Below are 24,888 nucleotides of genomic sequence, written 5' to 3'. Positions count from 1 at the left end.
GTTGGGTGAAAAACAATCACATGGTCACATGTTAGACACCGAAAATGGCAACAGCGCCCCTGTGTGGCCATTAGGGCAAACTGCGAGAGGAAACGCTTGACACTAACATGACACGCAACTTTTATTAAATACCAGTCAAAATTAAATGTCCATGCATTTTGGAAATAACGTATTTTATTTAAGTATTATAGAAATATTCATGTTTTTTTTTGCGCTGCTTGCAAATGTGTCATTCCTTCACTTTGGATGAAATAGGAACCATTCGGAACTTTCCACGATGACACGAAGACAATGTTGCCATTCCCGTCCAGTTACGTACATAAGACAATATTTCTGGATGCCACCTTTTAATAAAATGCATTATAAATACAGCATTGGATTACTGAGGTCTCACCATTGTCAAACAGCAGTTATTGTAATCATCTTTTATTCAAATGAAAAACATTCGTTTACAGCGTATGTAGTGCGTGTGTGCGTGAAGGAAGTAACTGAGGCGCCATTGGGCCAGCTACATGTTTAATGAGATCAACAAGAGTAGAAAAACAGAGGCAACAGACAAAAAGAAGAGTAGGAAAGCAACAGCATCCAACAGGCTCTTTAAAATAATTCCTCTGTACACTATTTACACACACACGCGCACACACACACACACACACTACAGTACAGCTACACACTGAGGGGGAGGAGCCTGATGTCACCTGTCCGTCAAGTGTTTGTTTTGGTGCTCAGAGCTGCGCTGACGATGATGATGGGAGGTCGATTGGGTCTGGAGGTCAGAGGTCGTCAAAGGATAAAAACCAAACAAATGCAGCGTGCCGTTTTAAAAAATAGGTGTAACTCTGAGAGACAGGAAGTGATCATCCTGTCCTTCCTCCCCCACAACAGTCTGATCCCCAAGCGCCCACTCTGTACCACAGACTGGCAGCCCACTGGACACACCGGCGGGTTAGGTGGACCGAGCGTCCTCCTCAAGCGTCCATCTGGGAGGGCGGAGCCAGCCAGCGCAGGGCGGTGCGGTCCCTAGGTGGAGTCATTAACTCTTCCTCATGTGATCCAGTCACATGACTCCAGGCGGGTGGAGGGGGGCCAGGGGCAGTGTATCAGGTGCACCTGCGGATGACAATAGTTGACTTTTGACCTGCAGCGTCTTCTTGCCTGTGATCTGCTGGCGTCTTACCTTTCTCACCTCCGTGCGGGTGGGTACATGGACGGGGCAGACGCCTGCTGACTGGCGACGATGGCGGAGGACGACAGACCTAGGAAAGAGCTATGGTCACATGACAGCACCAGCTAAGCGCGGTCAGCGGAGCGGCGTCTCACCTGAGGCGTAGGGCAGGTCGTACTGTCCCGACAGCAGCGGGTACCCCAGGTGGTGATGCGAAGGCAGCATGCGCTGGGATGGCGAGGAGCGTGGCCGCTCGCCCTCCCTGTCTCGCTCGTGCGGCGCTTTGTCGCAGACGGACGGCGACTTGTTCTTGTATTGGCTGGCGTGCTGCTGCAGGAGGTCCAGAGCTTTAGACTCACCCGTCGGTTTTACTGTGGGGCTGGAGCGGGACGCTTTCTCGCCCTCCTCGCCTACCGTCGCCTTACCGCCGTACGCCGAGAAGGAGTACCCGGCGGGCAGATAGCCTGAGGGCAGATGTGTGGTGCGGTCAGGATGGTGGTCATGGCGACAAGCGGGACAAAGGGTGCTCTTACCAGGGTAGTTCTGCATCATGACTGAAGGCATGCCTCTGTATCCGGGGTGTCCGGGCTCATAGGCCTGGTGGCCGTAGGCATAAGGTCCGTGCATGTAGGGCATGTAACCCTGGTGCTGGGCCAGAGGGGACGAAAACTGCACATGAGAGGGCCGCATCTCTTTCCCAGCGACCCTCTGCTCCTCTGGGGGCATCTGCGCCCGTCCCTCCGCCCCCTCCTTGGCCTCCTCTTTATGAGGAACCTCCTTGGGACGCAGACGCTCCTCCTTGGCTTTCTTGTCGCGCTCCCGCTCGTCCTTCCAGCGCTCGTCCTCCTGCGCCTTGGGGGCCTCGGAGTACTTGTTGGGGTACACGTAAGGCCACAAGCGCGAGTCGGGCTCCTGTGGAGACATGACCGTTAGCGAGAGACTACCGATGCATCACAGTCAGCAAAAAAAAATAATGATGTCATACCTGTCTGTACCACATGGCGGACTCCACACCAGACGGCCGAGCAGACTCTGCCCCCGCTTTGGCCTCGTCCTTCCCATGATGTCCTGCTTCACTCAGCTTCATCTTCAGCCCCTCCGGCTGAGCCGCGGAGGTCTTAGGGTCCTCGCTCTTTACCATGATGACAGACTTGGCCAGTTCTGGCCCCGCCTCCTTGGCCTTGCCTTTGGTGGCCAGGTCAGTGAGGCTGGGGGCCCGGGTCAGGGTGGGCGGGACGGACGCCTTCTGCTTCCACTCATCTTTCCCGTCTGCCTTTTTATCGGCGAGCCGCTGCCTCTCCTCGTACTGCTGGCGGTAGGCGGGGTTAGAGGCCAGCAGGTGGGCGTGGTAAGCCTGGTCAGGGGAGTAGGAGTATGGGGGGACGTAGTACTGGTTGTAGTAGAGGGGCTGGGCGTACATGTTGGAGCGCTGCTGGATGACTGATGGCTGCTGCGCTCCGAGATCCACCTTCCTGTCCTCCTGAGGTTCCAACTTCACTTTGCTCTCCTCCACCACATCTGGCTCCTCCTCCTTTTTAACCCTCCCCTCCACATGAGGCGGGGCGGCAGCGGCTGGGCTCGGGTTAGCGTAGCCCGGGGAGTAGTACGAGTCATAGTTGTGGTAGTAGGGGGAGTCCTTGCTGGGCGCCTGGGGCGGGAAGAGTGCCTTCTTGGCCCCTTCACGAGGCCCCGCGTCGGGCTCCGTCTTTACCTTCACCCCTTCTGCCCTGCCTTCACCGTCCTCCCCGGCATCGGAAATGTCCGAGTAGGCGGGGCTACCAGTTTTGACAGACGCACTGTCCGCCCCGTTTTGGTTGAGATGGTGCGGAGGGGCGCCCTCCACCCTGCTGGCCCCTCCGATGGAAGGGCTGGGTGCGTTGTCAGTAAAGCTGTAGACTTTGTCCGCCTCAGCCTTGATACTCGCCAGTCTGTTCTGCTGAGCATCCGAGGAGCCGTTGAGCAAGGCATCCGATGCCTCGCCGTACACGTCCTCTGGCCTCACCTCTTTCCCTGCCCCCTTCGGACTGTCGCACTCCTTCCCCCCCTCCCGCTTCTTCTTGTCTTTCTTCTTCTTGTCCTTGGTGAGGGAGGGGCTTGAGGCGGGGTCAGCCAGTGAGGGAGGTTTTGGTTGAACGTTTTTCATCTGGGGACTCTTGGGGACAGATTGCACCACGGAGCCCATGGCGGGGGAGGACGCCTGAAGGCTGTAAGGGGAGAGGCTGGGGCCGCCAGGGCCAGTGGGGGCCACGGGGCGACTGGGCTTCACGCCCTTAGGAGTAATCTTATCTGCTTTGGCGCCTGCTGCCATCTTCTTGGCTTTCCTGTCATCCATGCTATCGTTACTGGCCTCGTCGGTCAAACACGCGGCGTCCTCGCCGCCATCCGTCCCCTCGGGCTCAGGCTCTCCCCCCTTCTTCTTACCCTGCTTTGATGCCTGCTTCCCCGACGAAGGGGAGGGGGCATCAAATCCCCGCCCTTTCGGCGTAGTGGATCGAGCGGGGGAGATGGCGGCGCCATTGCAGGCCGCAGGGTCGGGATGGAGGCTGAGCTCGTCGCCGTACTCGCTGTCTGCGTCCTGGTCTAGTCGGACATCGTGCTCGTTGTGGGCACGCGCCTGGTGGTACTTCAGCCCGTTGATGTGCTTGTACTTCTTATTGCAGTTGGGATGGGGGCAATCAATGAGCACGGGGGAGGGGCATGTCGGGTCCAGCAGGGGCGGAGCCGGGGGTTCAGTTTTCCCTCCATGGAGGGTGGTCGCGGTGCCAGTCGAGCTGGTTCTTATGCGCTTGGACACCTTGGTGTCCTCGGAGCTGGAGGTGGGTTCCATGTCCGAGGCAGGCTTGGTCTTCCTCTTGGCGGAGGAAGGGCTGGCTTTGGCGTCCTCCAAACCGCCCGCTGTCTGGCTGCCTCGACGACCTTTGCTGTTGGCGGCCGCGCCGCGCGTCTTGCTGCTGCCTTTGTTGTCGGAGGACGTGCTGTTGTCGTTTGCTGGTGCGTTGCCGCCGGGCCTCATCCGCTTCCCTCGACCGCGCCCACTTCGCATCTCCACGTCACTCGTGGGGGAATCGCAGAACCTGAAAGAGACGCAGTGTCGTTGACAGGTAGCTAAGCACACGATCGGTGGTCAAAGTAAACAACAAACCAACCTTGGGGGGGCCCAGTCATGTCGGGTGCAGTCCAGCAGGGTCCCAACATACGTCTTGTTCCTCCAGGTCACGTTGACCACCAGCATGCCTGTAGATGAACACATGAGGACACATGAAGACATATGGAGTGGAGATCATCCATCATGTTTTGTTTTTTTAGGGCTGATACCGATTATTACTGGTCAAGGAGGATAGTATAAGTCAGTAAACAGCTGGACTAGGCTTTAAGTTCTTTATTTTAAATATAAAATGTAGGAAACTTCGAACAAGTAGCAACGTAATGTTTTTTATGGCGCTAATCTCGTGGTTAATTTAACACTTTTATTACGTGTGTCTAAAAGGAGCATCAAGATTTACGTTTCAAAGTATGGGAAAATCTCCTGGGAAAATTTGTAAAAATATAGGATTTCTCTACATCACAATAACTTGCCAAATACTCAGTTTTATACAATTTTATAGAGGTGTACGAATTTAAAACATTGTAAAATGCCCTCATGAGGAACCCTGAAATATTGCAAACATGTAAATAAATAAAATTCTGGGCTCCTTCACGTGGCTTGTAGTGGAGAGAATTTTTAAGCTGGCTGACGTAATTTTTTCCTGGATGTTACAGAAAGTATGAGTATGTGCGAGTTGCTGCCTGTCCATCCGTCGCATTATGTGATCGAATTGCGGAACATGAAACCTACGGCACTTCTTTAATGAGCCCACGCTCCAAGTGTTGCGAACGCGGGCTTGTCGAGCGACTCGATCGCTACAGGAGCGTAAAAAAACGTGAGAAAAGAAATGGAAAGTTTTAACAGGTAAGCAGAGGAAGTGTACTGTACCAGTAAGCGCTATGGTGGTAGCAGCTGAGCACACCGCTAGGCAGGGCTGTACACTTAACTTAAAATATTAGCAAACATCCTAACAGCCAATTTTCAGATTTGCCATAGAAGTGTTTTCTTGCAAAAGGTGCAGTGTGTGTGCATCTCTGCCAAAGCTAAATGGTTAACTTTGGTAATGTTTTTTTCAGCTGTCAGAATTGAGCAAAGCGATAAAAACATCTACAGTACTAATGTATCTGCACAAAGTTGTGAAAAACAGTGTGTGCAGACAGAGTGATTGTCTAAAAAAGGAAAGCGATTATAGCTGGCAAGCCTCAAACAGAATTTGGATGTGAAAAACATTCAAATGTGCTCAGCTCGTTTTGTATCTGGTGTGTATGGATACATTTTTACCTGTTTTTAGTGACTTTTTTGAAAACATATTGCTGATACATTTTTATTTAGGCATGAAAAGATGACGTTGGCAAATCTCCATTGCTTTCCTCACCCCACAATGAGATGAGTGTAAACACTAAACAGGCAACCGCTTTTAATGTTGTTTGCTGTATAAACTTGAAGAAAAGATTAGGCATGAGAAGCTGACCTGAAATTATTGGAACAAATAATATAAATAATAAGAGAATTATGTTTTATAGTTTTACTGCTGAGTACACTTCTCTATGAGCGCTTTGAGTATCTAATAATAGAAAAGCGCGTTATAAAATCTAATCCATTATCATTATTATACCACCACGGAGAAATGAGACTGTGCTTACTGTATGTAATAGTGTGATTTCACTACTAAACATCTCATAGTGATCTCCTTCGGCAATTGGTGCCACTTAACCCACATAACACTCATTTGGGGGGTTTACGTTTATCTTTGTGAAGTTGTGCAAGTGTTTGTGGCGTTTCAGCCTCTTTTGACACACACTTATTTTTTACTTTTACATTATCATTCCATTCACTTTCACCGCCATGTTTACAAACGCTTCCCTCCTCGATGGCTGCACATCTGGGTACTAAACACTTTGTAGGTTTCCATCCACCGGCTTCAACCATGCATTAAACTGATCGTTCAGGAGACACAAATCGTTGAACTTTTACTTACCCATCTTATGCAAGTCATTTGGCTTTGCTGTGGGCTTTCTTTACGTTTTCTACACTGCTATGCTAACTAAGCTGTCAACACAGAGCTGCGCGCGCACATCAATAGCTGGTGGTGCTCCATATCTCCTGACCGTGCAGCACAGTTAGTTCCACTGTGTAGTTATGTTATAGCGTTCTCAAAAATCCAAACATTTCAATGCGAGACTGAAGTTTATGCATGTTTTAAATAAAAGCAACATCAATAGATTTTTAAGACCTTTCAAAATTGTATCCAAGACCTTTTATGAAATTTTAGGAGAATTTCAGACATTTTAAGGCCTTAAATTCAAATGATTGGATTTAAGACTTTTTAAGACCCCGCGGATACCCTGTTATATTACCCTCAAACAAGGTACACTCAAGACATATAAACACAATGCCATCATATGGCCTATTGGAACGCTCAATTAAAACACAGTGAACACCCCTAAACTGTGCTAGCACTGTCGCTAACACAAGTGTAGGGCTAGGCGATATGGACCTAAACTCATATTCCATTATAGTTTGGCTCATAAACTAACCTATAAATAGAAATATCCGTTGACATAATTAAATATCTCCACCAAGCCTTGTTTTAAAATTTTCGGGACTGATGGGGATCCCAAATACACAAAAACAGGTACCAACAGTAAGAAAAGTTGGTTTTAATAACTTAAGATGTATTTTGAGATAAGAAGAAAAATAGAAACATTGAAAATAATTAGGAAAAGTCAAATATAATCTCCAATCTTATTTAAAAAAACATTGAGCTATGCTCAATTTTTCAGCTAACACAGACAAAAAACAAAATGTGAAATAAAGTGCTCTGCTTTGAGAGGACATGTCAGCAGCAACATGAAAATAATTTACCTTTAACAATTGTGTTTTTATAGGTAAACATTATTGTAGGACATAGACAGAAATATTTTAGCCAGGAACACCAAACTGGCAACTGCTTCATGATGCTGTGTGACAGGCTGTGTTCTGAAAGTTACTTTAAAAAAGTCATTTATTATGGTTAATCGTTACTTTGCCAAAAAAGTAATTGAATCACTAACGAAATTACTCTTTAAATACATTTTATTAATTACTAGGGAAAGTAATTGTGGTAAAAAATAAACTTCAAACATCTGGCATAATGCAGTTGAGAAGTTTCATATGGATGGATGTATATAACAACAGTGCGTGCGTCTGAGTGTGTGCCTTTTAAAATACGGTGCCTGTTGTCTAGTGTTGTGTGATGTCAGTGCATCTCACAGGCATGCAGTGAGATGTTTTTGTTAGCTTAGCAGGCTAGCAGAAGCAGTTTGACGGCAGCTCTTTTGAATCGTTCACTGGTTTGTGTTACCTCTGCTTAATAAATGGATTGAATGTTCTCGTCAACAAACACGGTATTATTTGAATGGCAAGTTTGTCACTTCAATCATTGATTTGTTGCTCAATATTCCTTCCGATCCAAGTAGTTATGAGCGCGCAGTGCAGTTTGTGTCAGGTCGTGGTGAAAAAAACGTTCTTTTACCGATCAGTTTCCTTTTCGTTTTGAAGTTTTAATAAGCACGATTACATAACCCCAAGACGATTAGTTTTTGAGTGACAGCCATGTTCGCCAATCAGAATTGTTGAGCCTAGTGTTTCTTTGTCTGTCGCTTCGAACAGTGCTTCACTGTGCATCGTTCCCAGCACCTGAGCGCATTTGTTTAAAGGGGAACATTATCACCAGACCTATGTAAGTGTTAATATATACCTGGATGTTGCAGAAAAAAGACCATATATTTTTTTAACCGATTTCCGAACTCTAAATGGGTGAATTTTGGCGAATTAAACGCCTTTCTATTATTCGCTCTCGGAGCGATGACGTCACAACGTGACATCGGGAAGCAATCCGCCATTTTCTCAAACACATTACTAACACCGAGTCAAATCAGCTCTGTTATTTTCCGTTTTTTCGACTGTTTTCCGTACCTTGGAGACATCATGCCTCGTCGGTGTGTTGTCGGAGGGTGTAACAACACGAACAGGGACGGATTCAAGTTGCACCAGTGGCCCAAAGATGCGAAAGTGGCAAGAAATTGGACGTTTGTTCCGCACACTTTACCGACGAAAGCTATGCTACGACAGAGATGGCAAGGATGTGTGGATATCCTGCGACACTCAAAGCAGATGCATTTCCAACTGGACTGGACAGATCAGCTTTCAGGAAAAGAGAGCGGATGAGAGTATGTCTACAGAATATATTAATTGATGAAAACTGGGCTGTCTGCACTCTCAAAGTGCATGTTGTTGCCAAATGTATTTCATATGCTGTAAACCTAGTTCATAGTTGTTAGTTTCCTTTAATGCCAAACAAACACATACCAATCGTTGGTTAGAAGGCGATCGCCGAATTCGTCCTCGCTTTCTCCCGTGTCGCTGGCTGTCGTGTCGTTTTCGTCGGTTTCGCTTGCATACGGTTCAAACCGATATGGCTCAATAGCTTCAGTTTCTTCTTCAATTTCTTTTTCGCTACCTGCCTCCACACTACAACCATCCGTTTCAATACATGCGTAATCTGTTGAATCGCTTAAGCCGCTGAAATCCGAGTCTGAATCCGAGCTAATGTCGCTATACCTTGCTGTTCTATCCGCCATGTTTGTTTGTATCGGCATCACTGTGTGGCGTCACAGGAAAATGGACGGGTGTATATAACGATGGTTAAAATCAGGCACTTTTAAGCTTTTTTTTTTAGGGATATTGCGTGATGGGTAAAATTTTGAAAAAAACTTCGAAAAATAAAATAAGCCACTGGGAACTGATTTTTAATGGTTTTAACCCTTCTGAAATTGTGATAATGTTCCCCTTTAACATTAGAAGTAACTGAACACTGTCAGCCCGCTTTACAGTCATTTACAATCTTTGTGTCGGTAGGCAGAGATCGACTCGGCGAAAGCGCACACACAGGAAGCCGCATATTAACAAATATTAAGAGGAAAAAAATATGATTACAATGCCAAAAGTCCCTTTGGGGGAATATTTCAGCTTCAAATCGGATGGGCAATATAAGCCCACCAACGCGGATGAACGAGCGAGAATGTCGTGGTAAAGTGATGGCAACAAACCAAAAGACCATATCCAACCTACTTTTTCCAACTAGGGAAAACATGCATTTTAAGATGTTCAATATTTATTTAAAATTAATTTTTGCTTACATTTAATTGTTTTATTTATTTAGGATAAAGTTATTTACCTTCCAATGACAGTACGATGATGAACAATTCTACAGTAATGCTAAACAAGTTTATATTCTTTTAAATGGTTGCTTGCATTAGTATTATATCTTTTGATTAGATTACATTGAAATCACTGTCAAGTTTGTATCAATTATTTCTCCAATTTTAAGAGCATGATGTAGACAAAAGCTCTAGGTCTGTCTGCATAAAACCAAATATTTGTTAAAGTAAATTATTGTATATTATTCTAATGCATGGCACTTTGAGACAACAATATGTTGATTGACTGTCTAAAAGTAACATTGTTTTTGCACTTATATGCTTGTATACAGTCGTGGTCAAAAGTTTACATACACTTGTAAAGAACATAACGTCATGGCTGTCTTGAGTTTCCAATAATTTCTACAACTCTTATTTTTTGTAAGAGGGATTGGAGCACATACTTGTTGGTCACAAAAACATTCATGAAGTTTGGTTCTTTTATACATTTATTATGGGTCTACTGAAAATGTGACCAAATCTGCTGATTTAAAAGTATACATACAGCAATATTAATATTTGGTTACATGTCCCTTGGCAAGTTTCACTGCAATAAGGCGCTTTTGGTAGCCATCCAGAAGCTTCTGGTTGAATTTTTGACCACTCCTCTTGACAAAATTGGTGCAGTTCAGCTAAATTTGTTGGTTTTCTGACATGAACTTGTTTCTTCAGCATTGTCCACACGTTTGAGTCAAGACCATTTTAAAACCTTAATTCTAGCCTAATTTAGCCATTCCTTTACCACTTTTGACGTGTGTTTGGGGTCATTGTCCTGTTGGAACACCCAACTGTGTCCAAGACCAAATCTCCGGGCTGATGATTTTAGGTTGTCCTGAAGAATTTGGAGGTAATCCTCCTTTTTCATTGTCCCATTTACTCTCTGTAAAGCACCAGTTCCATTGGCAGCAAAACAGGCCCAGAGCATAATACTACCACCACCATGCTTGGCGTTGTGTTCCTGGGATTAAAGGCCTCACCTTTTCTCCTCCAAAAATATTGCTGGGTATTGTGGCCAAACAGCTCAATTTTAGGTTTCATCTGACCACAGAACTTTCCTCCAGAAGGTATTATCTTTGTCCATGTGATCAGCAGTAAACTTTAGACAAGCCTTAAGGTGTAGGTTCTGGAGCAAGGGTTTCCTTCTTGCATGGTAGCCTCTCAGTCCATGGCAATGCACAACACGCTTGACTGTGGACACTGACACCTGTGTTCCAGCAGCTTCCAATTCATTGCAGACTTGCTTTTTGGTGGTTCTCGGTTGACTCTTGATCATCCTGACCAATTTTCTCTCAGCAGCAGGTGATAGCTTGCGTTTTCTTCCTGATTGTGGCAGTGACAAAACTGTGCCATGCACTTTATAATCACGAACAATTGTATGCACAGTGGCTCTTGGGACCTTAAGGTGCTTTGAAATGGCTCCAAGTGACTTTCCTGACTTGTTCAAGTAAATGATTCGCTTTTTCAGATCTGTGCTGAGTTTGTTTGACTGTCCCATTGTCACGTTTCTAACCAAGTGTACTGACTGCATCACATGAGCCCTATTTTAAATGGGCTCAGAGAAGCCAACGGTGTCGTCAATCATAATCACTTACATGAAGTTAAGAGGCCATGCCATGAAGCTAATTTGATTTGATTGTAACCTTTCTACATCACCAAAATTGATAATGTATGTTGCTGTATGTATACTTTTGACCCAGCAGATTTGGTCACATTTTCAGTAGACCCATAATAAATTCATAAAAGAACCAAACTTCATGAATGTTTTTTGTGACAAACAAGTATGAGCTCCAAACACTTCATCACAAAAAAATAAAAGTTGTAGAAATTATTGGAAACTCAAGACAGCCATGACATTATGTCCTTCACAAGTGTATGTAAACTTTTGACCACGACTGTATGTATAAAAAAGAAAAATCATTAATCGAATTGCAATTTTGGAGAAAAAAAAAAATAAATCGCAAATTTAGTTTAAAAAAAAAAAAAAGTGTGCAGCCCCTACACACCTTAAAATAATTCTGACAAGATCTCAAATAAATGCCCTGTCAGACATCCAAACTTAATTGGGGGAGAATTATTGACAATGAAAGCAATTTTTACCCTTTAATAAATTAAACAAAAAGAAAACAAAAAGGGGCAACTTTTCTCATGCAGGGAAAACACATTTTGTATTTAAAAAAAAAACTAAATACTGGTATCATGTGTATATAATGTATCTGCTGATGAAGTTCTGTTCCCAATACCAATATTTTAGTACCAGTAAGCAAACAAAGGCTCTCCATTTGGCTGCTGACATATGCAGCAACATATTGTGTCATTTCTCATTCTATTATTTTGTCAAAATTATGAGGGACAAGTGGTAAAAAATGGATTATAAATCTACTTGTTCATTAGCTGTTAATATCTGGTTATTTAACATTCTGTAATAACCACTTATTCTTCTGTTGTTTGGATGCTTTACATACATTTTGGATGATACCATAAATTTGGGTATCAATCTGATACCAAGTAGTTACAGGGTCATATTTAAAGTCCTCGTGTGTCCAGGGACGTATTTCCTGAGTTTATAAACATTATAAAAAAAGATTTTGTGATGGAAAAAAATCTCGATGTAATCATTGTAGTATCGACCAGATACGGCTCTTGTACTTGGTATCGTTACAATCAATATCTGTGGAGACCAGCTTGTTGTTAGCGGTGAGCTATTGTATCCTCCTACGACGTGTAGCGAAGCATGTTTAGTTATTCCTCGTCCTGCACGGAGGATACTTGTAAAACACTTAGTTTATTTGTCGCCATGGAGGCGAGGATTAGTGATTTAGACGTAGCTAAAACACTGCCGACTGTGGATGGATGTTAGCTGCTAGCTAGCTAGCCATGTTTTAAAACACCTCTGGCAGAGCGGCGCTTCAGTGTTATGGCTTCACCTTTATCGTTAGTTTTTAAACCGAAATGCGTCCATTATCCCTTTCTGTTTACACACCGTTTCTGCTTGTAAGTACTTCTTGCGTGTGCGTTGCCTTACATGCTCCTCTGCTCGTAAAACCAGCAGTGTCACAAAGGTGCACTGTCATTTTTCGGGGGCAGTATAATACCATTTTTTTATTCATTAGTACCGGTATACTGTACAACACTAATACAAAGATATGTCAAAATACATAATATAATCAATCAATGTCTAATGCCGACAAGTCGATGTCTCGTCGTATGTTCTGAGTACCGGTAGCTGCAACTGCCCCATCCTTACCGTCTTCGGTCTCCTGCCACACGATGCCCTCCAGGTTGACGCTGGTTCCAGGCTCGCAGGGTCCCAAGCACTCCGGGTCGGTGGCCAGCGCCGCGTCTGCCGTGTTGACCGCCACCGAGCGCGTGCGCACCATGATCTGTTCGCAGGAAGATGAGATGTCGCTGTGGGACACGGGGGCGAGCAGGTGAAGCGGCGGGGGAGCAGAGGTAGAGGAGGGAGAATCCATCTGCGGAGCGGGTAGACAAAAAGTGAGACGTCAAAGTTCAAAGGTCAACCAGCAAAATGCAGACATTCCATTCATATATCATTTTTATAGACAACTGACAGTGGCCTCCTTCAAATCAGATAGATCTTATCTACATAAGCTCCGCCCACACTGACTTCAGGTTCTATCTGAGGGAGTCTTTCCTTGCCTCCGGCGCCAAAGTGCTCTGGGGTTCACTTGGTGTTCTTGAACATAACAGAACCAGAAGTGAGCGGTCTTACCTTGTCGGCACACAGCATCTTCTTCAGCTTCCTGCACTCGCCGTTGTCCATCTCCTCCTCCTCCTCCTCGTCCTCCTCGGTTGTCATGGCGACAGGCTGGCAAATCCCCGCAGAGTCCAATGCCACGTGACCCAGGTGCTCGGCCATTTCAGAGTTCTGTTGGCCCTCGAAAGGGCCGGCGCGTGTGGCCCCCGGAAGCAACAGTGTGGCCCCGGGCTCCTTGTCGCCGCTAGTCTCCAGTTTGTCCTTCTTGGTCTTTGCAGACACGCCGTCCTTCTCCTTCTTGACTGCGGTGAGGACGCGGGAGGCTTTGCCTGACTTTTCGCTTCCCTTAGTCAGGGTAGAGTTGAGGTTCTGTGTCTGTGGGTCTCCAGGGGCCCGACACGGAACCTCCTTTTTGATGGCGTCCACCGCGGCGGTTTTAACGCCTTCTTTGGAGTTTTTAGTACGTTTGGATTTCGATTTACTGTCCTTCCCGCCACTCACGGGACTCACAAACTTGATGTTGTCCGGCAAAGCGGCCACGGCGCTGGGAGGGGCGGCTATGCCCCCACCCTCCTTGCTGCTCGACATCTCCAGTTTGTCCTTCTCCAAGTCGGCGTCCAGGTCAATAATCAGATTGCCGACACCGATGTCCCACTCATCGCCGCTGTCGTACGTGTCCACCGCGTTGGAGTCCACACCTTTCCCGCCTGCAGGGCCGCCGCTGAGGGACATCTTAGTAGGAGCGTCCCCGGAGCGCCGCAGGGGGGTGGGGGTGGGCCGCCGCCGGAGGGCCGCGTTCCTCCCAGCCGCTGGGCGCCTCCTCAGGGATGGACCCGGCGCCGCCTCCCTGCTGCCCGCATGGCCTCCTGAGCATGGGACAAAACATGTGGTTAGAGAAATGAAATCCAATGTTTACATCTCACTCCTCTGAAAGTTGTACAGTCAAACAGGACAACAATATTGTCAACACTTGCACCAATTGACCTATGACCTGGTGTGACTAGTACGCAACGCTGAGCCAATCAGAAGTTGAGTTCCGATTCTGCTTTTCCAGGACGACAAGCGAGGGGTCGGAGCTATTCCGTGACCAAACACATCATACCAGAAGAAAATAATGATGTTTAGGTCCTTGCAGGACAGAACCATGCAGAATGGCTGCAGCGCACATGGACATCTTCTTTCACTTTAAAGACATGTAGGGATACGGGCTGCCAGGGAGCGGCTGTTGAACACCATGACCAGGTGAGGAAGACAATGTCATGATAAAAGCCCAAGATGAGAGGCGTCAAGTCAGGCTGGAATTCATGACCGATTACCCCGGATTAGGGATGTCCCGATCCAGGTTTTTGCATTTCCGATCCGGTACTGATGTTGTTTTTGGACTTCCGATCCGATACCGATACTGGCCTATCCGAGCATGTATTAAAGGTCAAAGTTATTTAGCCTACTTAGTTGTCAGATTCATGTTGAAAAGGGTTTTAGTACTCTTGATAACAACTAGCCAGCTGAATTAGGTGAGTTTGAATAATACACAATGGTTGGTAACAAGAAACTGACCTGTTTATTCAGGGATAAACACAAAATAGCCAAAATTATACATGACAAACAGAAATGGCATCATTGAACTAGGGCTGGGCGATATGGCCTCTTTTTAATATCGCGATATTTTAAGGCCATATCGCGATACTAGATATATCTCTCGATATTTTACCTTAGCCTTGAATGAACACTTGATGCATATAATCACAGCAGTATGATGATTCTATGTGTCTACATTAAAACATTCTTCTTCATACTGCATTAATATATGCTACTTTTAAACTTTCATGCAGAGAAGGAAATCATAACTAAAAAAAAATCACTATTTTTTTCATACGGTGTTGATCTGGAAATGTTTGCCTCGGCATTTTGATGGTGTGGGCGTGTGGCCACGAATGGAGATGTTGACGTTCTCTAGGAGGGGACTTTTCAAATGATGCTACATATTAGCAGTGATGCTACTTTTTATAGCAACACTTTTGCTACACACTTGACAAATTACGGTTGTCTGTTCGACATATTCCCACTTGAAGCCAAACCACCGCCAGACGATGGACCCCTGCTGTTTTTTGGGGGAATTAATTCTTCCTTCATTCGTATTACCACTCGCACGGCTGCACTAGCATCACAGCTAACGTTAGCCATGCTGCTACCTCTCTGCTCAAGGAGGGCGTATACGTATGTGACGTATGAAGTGACAGTATGTGACGTATGTAGAAGCTGCGCTTGCTGTCTGTGAGAAGGAGACACAGGAAAGAGTGAGAAGAGCCTGTCGTATAATGCCAGCAGTGAAAAGCAACTGCGTGAGAACGTATACTTGAATATCACGATTTAGTCATTTTCTATATCGCACAGAGACAGCTGACATTTTTACCGGTAACTTTTAATTCACAAGGCCGTCTTAATGGTTAGAACACAGACCTGTGGAAGTGTTGAAGGTGTGCTGGAAAATGCGGAACGGAAATTAGGGAGATGCAGAAAAGTGGAATGTATTATTTAAATCGGTGCATTGGAAAACACAGACCGGAATTTTTTTTAAAACTGCATCTGGATCAGCATTTTCCCATGCCTTGCCGATACGCAATTTTTGACAAATATCGGTGGCCGATCCGATCCAAATATCGGATCGGGACATTCCTACCCCGGATTTCCACAGGATATGTCACAGCTGCGGCATGCAATCACCATGAAACGGCGCTGCCGCCCACCGCCCAGCGAAATAGCACAGACTTTTACAAGAGCTGGCGAATCCGCGCATAATCATGTCATAAAATAAAACACTGAAGTTAACATCGTAGAACGTCTCAAGCTGTGCCGTCCATCAATACCGTCAGGCCTGTGGGAAAAGACGAGTTTTGCCTTGCAGTACGACAACTTAATTTTTTGTAGCAAGGAAGCAACAACAATACAATAACATCCTCCGTGGCGAGTGTTGTAGACAAACAACACCTACGAACCACTCCACAGCTTCCCCAGCCCCCATATCAGCTAGTTTTGACACATGGGGCGGGATGGCATAGTGGGTACAGTGGTCGTGCCAGGAATTTGAGGGTTGCAGGTTCGCTCCGCGCCTCTTGCCATCCAATTCACTGCCGTTGTGTCCCTTGCTCACCCTTCACTTCACCCTTGCTCCAGTGCCGCTCACACTGGTGATGTGGTCGGAGGGGCTGTAGGCGCAAACTGTTAGCCATGCTTCCGTCAGTCTACCCCATGGCAGGTGTGGCTTCAAATGTAGCTTACCACCGGGTGTGAATGTGGAGTGAATGGGTGATGCAGAATCGACATTTGGGTCAACAAGGTAAAATTACGCCTGAAAACCTTTGCCAAGTTGACTTCATTTCCGTCCCCGCCGGTTTCAAAGTGTAAAATACGATCTGCTTTGAAGACGGACTATTATTTTGAAAGTAAACTGGATAATGTATATTGTGTTTGTGCATGGCTTCCTGACCAACACAAGCATATTTTAGCTGAATTGATCTGCCGTATTGCAGCGACCAGCAAAAATAGAGGCACTGCGAATATTTAGCGCAGGGATCCGAAACTGCAACGCCATGGCCGTGCTGTACCGCAGGTGCCGGGTACGGGCAGATTGTCTTGAATAATAACGGCAAAAGTCCGCTGCTGTGGCGATTACGGACCGCAGCTTTGACGCATCCTAGGGAAATCAGGGGTTAAAGAGTCTGCAGGAAACAACTCCACATGGACACAAGTAAGGTGAGTCTTTTTGCTAAAGGGGCCCTGTTATGCAAAACCAACTTTTCTTACCTATTAGTGCCTTCTGTTGTGTATTTGGGATCTGCATAAGAAATTTTGAAATTAAACCATGGAGGCATGGCAGAGATGTTAATAAAAGCAATCTTGTCTTCCATCATATGTAAACTTGCCCGATTAGTGATGTCAGTGGATTATTCATACACGGTAGATTTACCCAAAATGCTTCATGCGAGTCCGCCATTGTAGTCCGGCGCTGTAGTCAATAAGCGCCTTATTTTTCGCTATTCTCTTCTTTGGGGGCAGACTGGCTCGTACTGTTGCCATTTCTAATACAAAGTAGCGTATAGTACGAACTTATATCTGTCAGTAGACTTGCTATGGAAGCGCTAAAAACTACAACAAAGATGATGCTGTCGAAGTGGAGGCATGTAAACAAGACCGCCCACAAAACTGCGCTTCCTGAAAAGGAAAGCGACCAGAAAAGATCTGTAAATCATAATCTATTAAAAAATGTTGACCAAAGAACCACTATTACATGTTATGTTTTAAATGTAGGAAAGCAATCTTATTATGACCTCTTTAAATATCCTGCTCTTCCAATACCAGTCAGCATGCATTACTCCTATGGCTGTCAGCCTGTTTACCCTTGTTATCTTTGTGCAAATTGACAACAAGAAACGAGCAAACACGCCTATTAGTGCCACTTAATGTAACTTATTTGTTATTACAAATGTGGCGAAACATTCGTAGCCGTTTTTGTCGGCCAGTATATATTGGCAAACTATTTGGCTTCGTGGACAATTTTAAATGGCATCTCACTGGAAAGCTAGTAATAAAGTATAAGCATATACAGTATATCACGCAGCTAACTCGCTAACATTAGCCAAATTTCAAACGATAATTACTTTTGTGTCCATTTAATAGAAGTGTTCGAGGGTAAAATAAAAGGCAACATTTGTCTTTTTGCAGAGAACACAGCAGCTAGCATATTCGACTGCTAACGCAGATGCTAACTCGACTCAAGCTAACTCAGTTGCTAGCTTGTTAGCAGAAAGAAGCCGTCGGCCGTGTCTCGCTGTCACTTCGTACAACGCAAACCTACGTAACAAAAATAACAATACAGGCAAATCTAGGGGACATTGCTTGCGATAAACACACACAACAACGCGGACCCACAAACCCAACATCGAATATCAGGCCGGGATTGAGCTCTATTTTTATGCAGTCGACCGAGGCCCTCGGTGGCCCGCTACACGGCTAGCGAGATCCATTATCGGACGGGTCTGTTTAGCTCTCAGATCAAGACATTAACGCTGCTTGTTCAACAGCAATCATTTAACTTGTTCACTGTGACAAAATTAGCATTCCGTTTTTAAAAGTGGCAACGTCTGAATTCCAGTTCCAGCACGAGTATTCATCTTGACGGTTTATGCAACACTTGACCCAGTACTGTCTGTCGCGTAAGACACTTTTACTGCAATATTACAATCTTGTTTGGGTTAAATTACACCTCTATGTTTACACGTAACGGTGCATATAAGTCATATTTGGACCGGAGGCAGTATTTGCTACCTCCTACGACCTGAAAACACCCCAACTGCAGGATTTGCGTTTCTAAACACACGCAGAAGGTAAACAAGTTGCGACTAAGCAGTGTTTGGGTAAGTAAAGTACACACACTAACGTGCCAACTAAATGACAAAATCCAGCAGGTCAGTAGAGGACGTGTCCGATAATGGAACCATAGCTTAGCTTCCCGGTGTCTTCAGACAAAGACTGCAGCTAGCCCGCTGAGCTAGCAGCCCTCAGCTAGCTAGCTGGCCCGCGTTTAATCCCACCAGGAGACACGTCTTCCGCACGTCCACTCACCCTGCTCATAATCCCGATCGGCACGCCTGTCATGTGCACTCCATAGATCCGAACCTTGGCAGGGGGGAAAAGGTGCGAGAGGCGAGCACCGAGCAGGCGGAACAGTCAACGTGCTCCCGGCTCACTGGACCGCAGCCATCACACGGCCCCCCCGTCCTGCGCTCCACTGCACCGCCGCAACACACTGCCTCATCCCTGCGGTTCAATACTTCACCCGTGGGGAACAGGGGACGGATCCCTGGTGTTCCATTGGTTTCATTGGGGGTCCTGATGCCCCCCCCCCAAATAAAGCGTTATTCCGGTTTAAAGACAGCCAGACTACACGAGACAAACAGCACAGGAGCTAAATGGCTGATTGGTTGAAAACTAGCAAAACACGGAGCACTGGACCCCCATCTCACTGGAACGGAGTTAAGGGAAAAAACACACCGAGCACCGAATCAATGATGCACTGGAATGGAGTCCGGTGCTGTGCCGGATGGATAATGCACCCCCGGCGTAGAATGCACCCCCTGATGGGAGTGTTACATCAACTAAAGTCCACACTTAAAGTTTCCACGTGCAAGATTGAATCTATTTAAAAAAGTTATTTAATAAGAAGCCAAAAGTGCAAAAACAATAATGTTCGTGTTGGAGGAGTTGTGAATGAATGAAATATGAAATACGTGCTGCAGTCTGCAGGTGTACCTAATGCTGTGGCCCAGCAGCGACTGCTGCACGGATTCCATATTTCATTCATTCACAACTCCTCCAACACGAACATTATTGTTTTTGCACTTTTGGCTTCTTTCTTTCAGTCCGAGTCCATGGTTCTCGCCCGGAAAAGGGTGGAGTGCCATCTCCGGGTTGGGGAGGAGACCCTGCCCCAAGTGGAGGAGTTCAAGTACCTAGGAGTCTTGTTCACGAGTGGGGGAAGAGTGGATCGTGAGATCGACAGGCGGATCGGTGCGGCGTCTTCAGTAATGCGGACGATGTATCGAGCCGTTGGGGTGAAGAAGGAGCTGAGCCGGCAGGCAAAGCTCTCAATTTACCGGTCGATCTACGCTCCCATCCTCACCTATGGTCATGAGCTTTGGGTTATGACCGAAAGGACAAGATCACGGGTACAAGCGGCCGAAATGAGTTTCCTCCGTTGGGTGTCGAGGCGCCCTCCCTTAGAGATAGGGTGAGAAGCTCTGTCATCCGGGAGGAGCTCAAAGTAAAGCCGCTGCTCCTCCACATCGAGAGGAGCCAGATGAGGTGGTTTGGGCATCTGGTCAGGATGCCACCCGAACGCCTCTCTAGGGAGGTGTTTAGGGCACATCCAACCGGTAGAAGGCCACGGGGAAGACCCAGGACACGTTGGGAAGACAATGTCTCCCGGCTGGCCTGGGAACGCCTCGGGATCCCCCGGGAAGAGCTGGATGAAGTGGCTGGGGAGAGGAAAGTCTGGGCTTCCCTGCTTAGGCTGCTTCCCCCGCGACCCAACCTTGGATAAGCGGAAGAAGATGGATGGATGGATGGATGGCTTCTTATTAAATAACTTTTTTAAATAGATTCAATCTTGCACGTGGAAACTTTAAGTGTGGGGTTTAGTTGATATAACACTCCCGTCAGGGGGTGCATTTTACGCCGGGGGTGCATTATCCGGTACAACACCTGTCTAGATTGAGTTTGGATTTGGAGAGCTTGGAGAGCTTCTCACTCTCTAAGGGAGAGCCCCGCCACCCGGCGGAAGAAACTTATTTTGGCCGCTTGTACCCGTGATCTTGTCCTTTCGGTCATAACCCAAAGCTCATGACCATAGGTGAGGATGGGAACGTAGATGGACCAGTAAATTGAGAGCTTTGCCTTCCGGCTCAGCTCCTTCTTCACCACAACGGATCGATACAGCGTCCGCAATACTGAAGACGCCGCACCGATCCGCCTGTTGATCTCACGATCCACTCTTCCCTCACTCGTGAACAAGACTCCGAGGTACTTGAACTCCTCCACTTGGGGTAGGGTCTCCTCCCCAACCTGGAGATGGCACTCCACCTTTTTCCGGGCGAGAACCATGGACTCGGACTCGGAGGTGCTGATTCTCATCCCAGTCGCTTCACACTCGGCTGCGAACCAAAAATATTAACATTTCATAGTTTTAAAATGTATTAACGTTTTATTATTCATAACCCGCCCCCTCGCCTTGTCAAAATCTCCCAAAACTTGTCCCAAACGTTTGGACTGTAATTACTTTTCTGTCCATTATAGTTTTTATGTTAAGGTTTTATAGTTTTTATGTTATTAACGTGTTATTAATCATAACCGGCACCCCCCAACCATGTCAAAATCTCCCCAAACCTGTCCCATTCGTTTGTGCTGGTTTGTGCAGCAATTGTTTTGTCTATTAACTTTGTATTATTTAAACCAGCCCCAACCCCCACCATGTCGAAATGTCCCCAAACTTGTCCCAAACGTTTGTGCTGCAAAATGTTGTTGTGCATTATCGTTTTTTTTGTTTGTTATTAACGTGTTATTATATATAAAACCAGCACCCTAACCATGTCAAAATCTCCCCAAACATGTCCCAAATGTTTGTGCTGGGTTGTACTGCAAAATATTTTTTTGTCCAAGTTATAGTTGTTATTTTATTTATGTTTTATAAATGTTATATTATTAATGTGTTATTATTCATAACTAACACCCTGACGTTATCAAAATCTCCCCAACTTGCCCCATTCGTTTGTGCTACGTTTGTGCTGCAAAAGATTGTCTACCAATCATAGTTTTTATATTATTAACATTTTATTATTCATAACCAGCCCCCCACCTTCTGAAAAGCTCTCCAAACATGTCCCATTCGTTTGTGTTACCTTTGTGCTACCTCTTGTCTAACTGTTATAGTTTTATGTCATGTGGCTGGTTATGACAATAACATAAAAATGACAGTATTCAGAAAAGTCATTTTTCAGCAAAAATGTAGCACAAACAAATGAGACACGTTTGGGGAGGGGGCTGGCTATGAATAATAAAACGTTAATGAACATGAAAAGTATAAAACTTTAACACAAAAAAACTATTAAATGTTAATAACATCAAAACTGTAATAGATAAAAAACAGTTTTTAACACAAACGTAGCACAAACAAATGGCAGTGTTATTTTAATATTTGCAATGATAAGAGGGTCGGACTTCACACAGGTATTACGTTCCATCCAATAGGGGGCAGCATTGCACCAGAGAGCTTATGATGGATGATGAATTATGAATGACGTTTCCATGGCGACATACAAACTGAACTAAAGTTGCCGTTGCATTGAGGAGACATGCACGCCAACAAGTTACCGCCTGTCAGCAAACGCAACCTGCAGGACCCTTGGGACCACCGGCGTAACTACCAGCTACACCGCACCAAGGTATGTATGTGTCTTATGATGTACCATGATGTCAACTTTAACATGTTCACCTGTCCAGGTAAGCTTCGCCCTCCCAGTGGTCGACACGAAGGGAACGAGCAAGCCCGCTCACATGCAACGCAACTTGAAAAAACAGCAGGTGACAACAGAGCCTTATTATTTAACTTCAAAAGTGTAGCGGTAGAAATAAACAAATACCTTAGTTCTGTCAGACAGACCTGTCAATCATCTTTGTGAAGTGTAATTGGCCTGTGGGCTTTTAGTTGTCACACAACTGGCTTAGTTCTTGTTTACAATGCCTGCAGCAAGCTAACAACGCTAAGTGCGAGCATGTGTTCAGCTGCAGGATGAGCGTCGGGCCACCATTGAGCGAGACAACCTCCTGCTGGCCTCCAGCCTGGCCCGCATAGAAGCTTCAAGAGGCCTACTGGACCACAAGAACCAGTACCAGCCCATGAGGTTGGCACGCACATACACAGACAACAGTGACAGGCTTGCTATGTTTTCAAGCCATTTTGTTGACAGACATTTTTGTGATTGGCCGAAACTGACTTTGCGTCTTCAGTCTGAACGCTGACAAGCGGCGGGCGGAGCTTCTGTTGGTCAGTCGGCAGAATCTGAACATCTACCAGCGAATCACAGCGCGTCAGTCCGAGTACCGCCGCCAGCTGTGGATGAGCGACTGGGAGAAGGCGGAGAAAAGGCGGGTCAATATTTCCCGTTACCCACAGGGCCCCAAACAGGTGCAGGCTTCATACCAACATCAGGAGGGAAAGGTCACCACTAGAGGGCAGCACTCATGTAATATGTTTTTTCCCCTGTCTGATTGCAGAAGTCAAACAGAAAGTTGAAGTTTGCGGGCGTGGAAGAAAATGAAGAGACGACTCATTAATTTGACGGTCGTTGCTTCACCGAACAAAATGAACGTTAAGTTTTTCTTGCTGTACAAGAATTGTACATTCATGGAATCAGGAAAATAGTAATACATATGTCACCTATATATGTCAAGGTACATGAGAGAAATCTGAAAAATAGATTTTCCTAAATTAGTTCATGTTAATCTGTCATTCCGTATGTATCTATTTATTATACAATATTTATCTGTTTTTTATGGAAGTATTATTGTAGCAAAATTATTTGCAAACGCGTATCTCAACTATGTGTCTGTAATCCGATTCACGTGTCAGTGTACTAATTTGTGTGTTTGTATCTCAATCTGTGCGCGTGTAATCAAACCCTTTTTTGTGTGTCCACACTTTGATTTGTGTGTGTAAAAAAATTTTTTTTTTAAATATATATATATATTTATATATATATATATATATATATATATATATATATATATATATATATATATATATATATAAAAAACATATATATATATGTTTTTTTTAATCTATATAGATATATATATATCTGCCCGTATTTCGATTTATGTGTGTGAAGCATAAACCCCTTTTGGCTGTTTTTTACACGACTTTTGCAACACTTATGCCGCGTAAGACTTGATCAAAACGTGTAAAAAGACTTGTGTGTCTGCAACTTCACCTTTCCTTTCCCTATACTCGCCACTCGTCGGTGCACTGCTCCCACTCACGTTGTTCCGTGCTGAAGCCACCACATTAGACTCTTGCTGTCAGTAAAAGTTCATGTTTTAGCAGTAACTTCGCTGTCAGAAGTATTTTTGTCTTCTTCAAATAAGTTATCAGTCATGTTATCTGTGAACAAATCAGGTTTTCTTACCGTGTGTGTCACTGAGTAGGAGGGGCCGACATTATTCAGAATTACCACTTACATACACTACAGAAATGCTCTCACATACACAACTGGAATGTTTTTCTCTCACTCACACCACTGAAACACTCTCATACACACTACTGAAACACTCGTATACACACTACTGAAATGCTCTCACATACGCAACTGAAATGTTTTTCTCTCACACACACTACTAAACCACTCTCATACACTACTGAAACACTTATACACACTACTGAAATGCTCTCACATAAACAACTGGAATGTTTTTCTCTCACACACTACTGAAACACTCTCATACACACTCCTAAAACACTTATACATACTACTGAAATGCTCTCACATAAACAACGGAAAGGTTTTTCTCTCACACACACTACTGAAACACTCTTATACACACTACTGAAATGCTCTCACATAAACAACTGAAATGTTTTTCTCTGACACACGCTACTGAAACAGTCATACACACTACTGAAACACTCTTATACACACTACTGACATGCTCTCACATAAACAACTGAAATGGGTTTCTCTCACACACGCTACTGAAACAGTCATACACACTACTGAAACACTCTTTTACACACTACTGAAATGCTCTCACTTACCCACTACTGAAACACTCTCATACACACTACTGAAACACTCTCATACACACTACTGAAACACTACTGAAACACTCTTACTGAGAGTCTAATCTTGTGACTCCAACGCAGAATGAGTGGGTGAAAGGCGCCGACTAGTGATGAGTATAGGGAAAGGAAAGGTGAAGTTGCAGGCATAGACAAGTCTTTTTACACGTTTAGATCGCTGCATGAAGAAGTGTCGCAAAAGTCACATGTAAAAACACAGCCAATCAGGGTTCCTGCATCACATAAATAATAATGATAAATGGGTTGTACTTGTATAGCGCTTTTCTACCTTCA

The 24,888-nt window shown here is 45.2% G+C and overlaps 2 protein-coding genes across 3 annotated transcripts; one reads left to right on the top strand and one right to left on the bottom strand.

Moving 5' to 3' along the window:
• Positions 1-410: 410 nt before the first annotated feature.
• On the bottom strand, positions 411-19,218 carry znf609a (zinc finger protein 609a). Of its 2 annotated transcripts, none has more exons than XM_061925007.2 (9): positions 18,828-19,218; positions 13,221-14,071; positions 12,735-12,960; positions 4,312-4,399; positions 2,151-4,239; positions 1,699-2,077; positions 1,321-1,629; positions 1,178-1,256; positions 411-1,110 (listed from the first exon to the last, which is right to left on the bottom strand). In XM_061925007.2, the coding sequence occupies exons 2-8, from the start codon at positions 13,935-13,937 to the stop codon at positions 1,183-1,185; spliced, it is 3,882 nt and encodes a 1,293-aa protein (XP_061780991.2). In that variant the 5' UTR covers positions 13,938-14,071; positions 18,828-19,218; the 3' UTR covers positions 411-1,110; positions 1,178-1,182. The 2 variants fall into 2 exon arrangements, with proteins under 2 accessions (XP_061780991.2, XP_061780992.2); XM_061925008.2 differs by having other exon boundaries at positions 18,882-19,218.
• LOC133572205 (uncharacterized) lies at positions 18,005-23,480 on the top strand. Its single transcript, XM_061925009.2, has 6 exons — positions 18,005-18,619; positions 22,008-22,201; positions 22,260-22,340; positions 22,542-22,660; positions 22,767-22,944; positions 23,034-23,480. Exons 2-6 carry the CDS (start codon positions 22,112-22,114, stop codon positions 23,091-23,093), a joined length of 528 nt encoding a protein of 175 aa, XP_061780993.1. The 5' UTR covers positions 18,005-18,619; positions 22,008-22,111; the 3' UTR covers positions 23,094-23,480.
• The last annotated feature ends 1,408 nt before the right edge of the window (positions 23,481-24,888 follow it).

The sequence above is a fragment of the Nerophis lumbriciformis genome, linkage group LG29 (assembly GCF_033978685.3).
Source record: "Nerophis lumbriciformis linkage group LG29, RoL_Nlum_v2.1, whole genome shotgun sequence".
Classification (NCBI taxonomy): domain Eukaryota; kingdom Metazoa; phylum Chordata; class Actinopteri; order Syngnathiformes; family Syngnathidae; genus Nerophis; species Nerophis lumbriciformis.
This window is presented reverse-complemented; position numbering and strand designations above follow the sequence as displayed.